Raw genomic sequence first — 5325 nt, forward strand, 5'->3', positions numbered from 1 at the left:
GTTATAGAGGAGCAACAAAAATCATTTTATGGTTGGGGGTCACAACAACATGAGGAACTGTATTAAGGGGTCACGGCATTAGGAAGGTTGAGAACTGCTGTGAATCTAGGTAAAGCAGGCCTCTGTGAGAGGTGTATTCCTTTAATGGAGATCTGATTATCAATGAGCCCAAACTTCTCCATCAGCTGCACTCACTCTGCCAGACCTTGCAACTCAACACAGTGTAAGTTAAACAGGGAGGGTGAAGACTATGCAAATACAGCTTCCAAACAAAGACCCTAGCAACCCCTGTCTCCACCACCAATCAGCTCACTCCTGTGAAGCCCTACAATGATAGAATTTCTCAGCTGCCCTGGGGGAGGGCCTGATTCCAGGGAAGGGAATGATGGGGTGGGCTTGGGCTCTGTTGAGCCATGGGGAGGGGAAGTAGGTGAGCTCTGGGCCCAAGAGGCTTCTGGAGGTTTCTTCTGGGTAAAGTGTCGCTTTTCTTGGACCTCAGAAAGTGGAGGAACCACATCCTGGTCTCACCCACCTACCCTCTTGTTACCAGACACTAAGCCCCACCCTCCCTCTCAAACACTTAGGCAACCTGCCCACATGCTTCCCCCACCTCCTGGTGACCCAGATACCTCCACTCGCAGTGGCCTCTCTCCTCAGAGAGGCATGCATTTCATGCCCAAGGTCCCAGGCAGTTGAGGTCCTTTGGCAAGTGATGTGTGAGTCCTGTGTGTTGTAGAAAGCTCCCCACTCTCATCTGGTGACGAAAGGCTTGGTCACAAGTGGTGGGTCGTTTCTCCTCCACCCACACCTCACTGCTCAAGGTCCCCTCGTCAACTGGAACACCCTCCGACATGGCCCGGATGCTGTTGCTCGTCTTTACCATGGTCCATCCAGGTGATAGAGCTTTCTCCCAGGGCCCTGTGGGGTGTGGGGCTGAGAGGAGGGAGGATGGGGGAGGCTGGACATAGATATCCCAGGGGAGCAGGCGTGGTGGAAGCTGAATATGGAGTCCTGAGAAAAGTGGCAAGGAGAGGAGAGTGGGAGCAGGTGGGATCCTCAATAAAGCCGATACTCAGGGACCCCCCCCCCCCCCCCCAGTTCTCAGTTCCCTCCATGTTGTCCACTAGGAGGTCTCTCCCCAGATTCCATCACAGGCCTCTTCTCAGCCACCTTCCTAATAAGATAAAGTTGAAAGAACCAGTAAAATCTGCTTGAAAGAAGGAAGGGCTTAAGGGAAAGGGTCAATTTTTTTTAAGGGGTCAGTTTTAATTTGATGAGTTTAATAAACCTGTTAAACAAAGCTTATTATCTGGGTCTAGATATAATTAGGAGTTAGGAAGGCCTAATTAAATCTAAGATAAGTTTTTTAGTGAAATTGATTTTAATTAACAGACAGACCTTACTTATCAGACATACCCCTTAACTAAATACAGTGTGGACTCCAGGTCTGTAGCTTCAGATCAGCTGGGAACCTGGGTCAAATCCAGGCCCCACTCCAGACCCACTGGATAAAAAACTCTGGGGTGGGGCGCAGGGATTTGTTTGAATAAAGACTCCAGGTGATTCCAATGAACTCTAGAGTTTGAGAACCACTGAAATAGAAGAATGATTGGTAAATTTCACTAACTAGAGAATTTAATCAGGGATTTTAATAATTGGTGTAATTCATCAACTTGGATTAAGTTAAATAGGGATCCCAATCAATTATAGCCATGTCTTCACCTGCAGATTTAAGTAGTTAATGCTCTTTAACAAAAAACAAAGTAGCAAGGGTGTTATACTATAGACTGTCATTAGAACTAAAATAATACCTGGAATAAAATAATTAACGATATGAACCAGGCAGTCACATTCATTAATGAGTTCAATGTCACTTTGACAGGTTAAATTTCAGCAAGATGCTACTAGTGAATGCAGCTGGAGAAGGATGGGAGAGGGAGAGGGTGAGTTGGTATAGGAAGGAATTTGAAAAATAATGTAATAAGCAATGTTAAGAAATTAGATTGGTGAAGAGGAAAGGATTGAATGAGGAACCCAAAGTGCTTGTCCCCTTGATTCTCCATGGGTGAGGGGACAGCTGGGATGTTCTGCCGGCTGTCTTATCTTTTCTCTTTGGACTAACTGGGGAGGTGTTTCTCTGGGTCGTCCCTCTGTCCCCAGGATCCTGTGCTCTCTGGGTGTCCCAGCCCCCTGAAGTTCGTACCCAGGAGGGAGTCACTGCCTTCCTGCCCTGCTCCTTCAACGCCAGCCGAGGGAGACTGGCCATTGGCTCTGTCACATGGTACCGGGACAAGGTGGCCCCAGGGTACGAGGTGGGGAACAGGACCCCAGAGTTCAGGGGCCGCCTGGCCCCTCTCGCCTCTTCCCGCTTCCTCTGTGACCACCAGGCTGAGCTACACATCTGGGACACACAAGGCCGTGACGCTGGAGTCTACGTGTGCAGAGTGGAGGTGCTGGGCCTGGGTGTCGGGACAGGGAATGGGACTCTGCTGGTGGTGGAGACAGGTGAGGCGCCTGCCTGGAAGCTGTGCCTCCTTGGCTGGAAGCCCCACCCTTCCTGGAAGTTGAGAGTCCTTCCCTGAGGCTCCCTGCCCTCTGTCCCTCCCTGAGCCTGTGCACACTTCTTCCCCAGAGTCCCCTTTACCAAGTGCTTCCTTTCTACCACCCACACACAGAACCTCCTCAGCAAGGGGCTGTCACAGCCCTCCTCCTTCGGGCTGGATTCTATGCCTTCAGCTTTCTCTCTGTGGCCATGGGCAGCACCATCTACTACCAAGGCAAATGTGAGTGATGGAGCCTTGCAATGGCGAAAGAGGTGAAGGGGCAGTGAGAGAGCCCATGGGGCAGACCGAGACCAAAAAGAGGAGGCCTGCAGTACCCAGTGACTCTGGTCATCTCTCCACCAGGCCACTGTCACATGAGAACTCACTGCCACTGCTTAGATGGCCTCTGATGAGTGATTCCAGACTCCAGCGATCCCAATGCTCTTCAAGAGACCCCAATAAATCTCTCTCTGCCCCACCACTAACTTCTTATGAGTCTCTGTGTATTTACTTCTCTGTTCTCCAGAAGCTCCAGCGTGCCCCTCTCCAGATTTCCCTGACTCTTAACTCTCCCTTCTAGTAAGTCTGGCCTGGAAAGGTCCAAGGAGGGAGGTTCCCAGCAATTGTGCTTAGAGCCTCCTCCTACCACCATCCTGGGGCTTGACAGGATGGGACTTACCTCTTCCAGGCCCAGGAGGGTGAGGTCAGTTCTCCTGTGAAATGGGAAGTATCAAATCTGATTAGTCCTACTTGTCATGTCAATTGCCCACAAATATAATAGTCCCCTCTTATCCGAGGGGGATACGTTCCAAGACCCCCAGTGGACACCTGAAACCATGAACTGTACTGAGCCCTATATATAATATGTTTTTTCCTAAACATACATACCTATAATAAAGTTTAATTTGTAAATTAGGCACAGTAAGAGATTAATAACAATAACAATAGAACAATTATAACAAATGCACTGTAATAAAAGTTATGAATATAGTCTCTGTCAAAATATCTTAATGTAAAAAAATATATCTTATTGTATTGTTCTCACCCTTCTCGTGATGTGAGATGATACAATGCCTGCTTATGTGATGAGATGAAGTGAGGTGAATGACAGAGGCACTGTGACATAGCATTAGGCTACTTGTAAGGGTGACTTGAACACAAGTACTGCAATACCTTGACAGTCAATTTTATAACTGAGATGGCTACCAAGTGACTAACAACGGTGGGTAGAGTGACAGTGTGGATAGGCTGGATAAAGAGATGAGTCACGTCCTGGGCAAGACAAAGTGGGACAGCATCAGATTTCATCATGATACTCCAGAGTGGTGTGCAATTTTTTTTTTTTTAAAGATTTTTATTGGGGAATTGGGGGAAGGGGAACAGAAAAGTTGCTGTCTTTTTTAGATTTTCTTTAATTGGGGGAATTGGGGGATGGGAACAGACAAGTTGCTGTCCTTTTGTTCTTCAGGCTAGTTGTGGAGGACGTTGCTTCACTGGCCCAAGTTGGCACCGTCATTGCGCTCTTCCCGGGTGAGGCAGATCAGTCACCGGCTTCTGGACGGCCGCTCACTGCAGCTGCTGGCCGCTCACGCTGGCTGCTGGCCGCTCACGCTGGCTGCTGGCGACTCATGGCAGCCCAGCTCCAGGTTGAGCTGTTGTTCAGCATCTTAGCTGTAGAGGGCAGTGTCACTGGCCCTCATATGTGGGATCCGAACCGGGGCCCTCTGGCATCCCAAGCCAGTTCTTAACCATCGCGCCACTTGGCCGGCCCGAGTGGTGTGCAACTTAAAACTTATGAATTGGTTTTTTTTTAGATTTTTTTTTATTGGGTAATTGGGGGAGAGGAACACACAAGTTGCTGTCCTTTTGTAAAACTTATGAATTGTTTATTTCTAGAATTTTCCATTTAATCTTTTTGTGCCATGGTTGACCGTGGGTAACCAAAACCATGGATTGGGGGGTGGCGGGACACTACTGTACTCTTTTCTGGCCTTCAGGAGAACTTGAGTACCTAAACATCCTTCTTCACCCAATAAATCACTACTTGACCCCAAACAAGGTGAGAGGGTAAGTCACTTAAGTTTTGATTGTGGCCATGCTGAATGGGAGATTGAGATAGATGGAGAAGCCTGAGACACAGAAGGTGGCAAGACAACCGACTTTACTGGGTGAATCACAGGACACCATCCGCCTAGGTTGAGGGCAGTGTCTGGGGGTGCTCAGGTGGGTTTGTTCTGGGCAATACAGGTGTAGTCGGAGCTAGGGTCTTCCTTGGAGCCTTCCCTTTCTCTGTTGCCAAAGTCAGGTCCCTCACTGCAGGGCAGCCTCTGCAGAGATGCATAGTGGAGCTCCTGCTCCGAGACCTGGGCCTGGGGCCAAGGGAAAAGGTACTGAAGGAAGGGAGGTCACTGGAGGGGCCTCCCTCTCTGACCCTTCCCTGTGTTCTTACCTCCCCACCACCACTCTCTGACCTCATTGCCTCCTCAGTCTCCTCTGCTCTCTCGCCCTCCCTTCCCCTCCCCACCCCTGCTGCCCTCAGCTCTTGTTTTTTTCTCTTGCCCTTTCTCTTTGTCTCACTCTCTTTCTCCCCCCTTCACTCTTATTCTCTCACTCTCTTACTTTTTCTCTTGGTATCTATTTTCCCTGTGTCTTTTTCATTCTCTCTCTGATTTTCTCGCTCATTTCTTCCCCCTTTTTCTTTCCTATCTTATTTCCTCTTCCTATCTCTATACCATTTCTTTCCTCTCTTCTCTTTTCTCTCTTATTTTCTCTGTCTTGCTCA

The 5325-nt window shown here is 48.8% G+C and overlaps 2 protein-coding genes across 5 annotated transcripts in view; one reads left to right on the forward strand and one right to left on the reverse strand.

Annotated features, from left to right (window-relative positions):
• Positions 1-593: 593 nt before the first annotated feature.
• On the forward strand, positions 594-4052 carry NCR3 (natural cytotoxicity triggering receptor 3). 3 transcript variants are annotated; one of them, XM_019626654.1, is made up of 4 exons: positions 594-894; positions 2161-2505; positions 2676-2783; positions 4012-4052. In XM_019626654.1, exons 1-4 carry the CDS (start codon positions 852-854, stop codon positions 4014-4016), a joined length of 501 nt encoding a protein of 166 aa, XP_019482199.1. In that variant the 5' UTR covers positions 594-851; the 3' UTR covers positions 4017-4052. The 3 variants fall into 3 exon arrangements, with proteins under 3 accessions (XP_019482199.1, XP_019482197.1, XP_019482198.1); XM_019626652.1 differs by lacking the exon at positions 4012-4052 and adding an exon at positions 2907-3209; XM_019626653.1 differs by lacking the exons at positions 594-894; positions 4012-4052 and adding exons at positions 1104-1943; positions 2907-3209.
• LST1 (leukocyte specific transcript 1) overlaps positions 807-5325 on the reverse strand; it is a 10173-nt gene continuing 5654 nt past the window's right edge. The window contains exons 5-6 of one of the 2 annotated variants that reach the window (XM_019626651.1): positions 3223-3256; positions 807-933 (exon numbers count right to left, since the gene is read on the reverse strand). In XM_019626651.1, the coding sequence (XP_019482196.1) occupies positions 831-933; positions 3223-3256 (137 nt within the window). In that variant the 3' untranslated portion in view covers positions 807-830. Of the gene's footprint in view, positions 1012-3222; positions 3257-5325 lie in introns of both variants that reach the window. The other variant, XM_019626650.1, reaches the window with a different exon arrangement.

Source organism: Hipposideros armiger, unplaced genomic scaffold, assembly GCF_001890085.2.
Source record: "Hipposideros armiger isolate ML-2016 unplaced genomic scaffold, ASM189008v1 scaffold_687, whole genome shotgun sequence".
Classification (NCBI taxonomy): domain Eukaryota; kingdom Metazoa; phylum Chordata; class Mammalia; order Chiroptera; family Hipposideridae; genus Hipposideros; species Hipposideros armiger.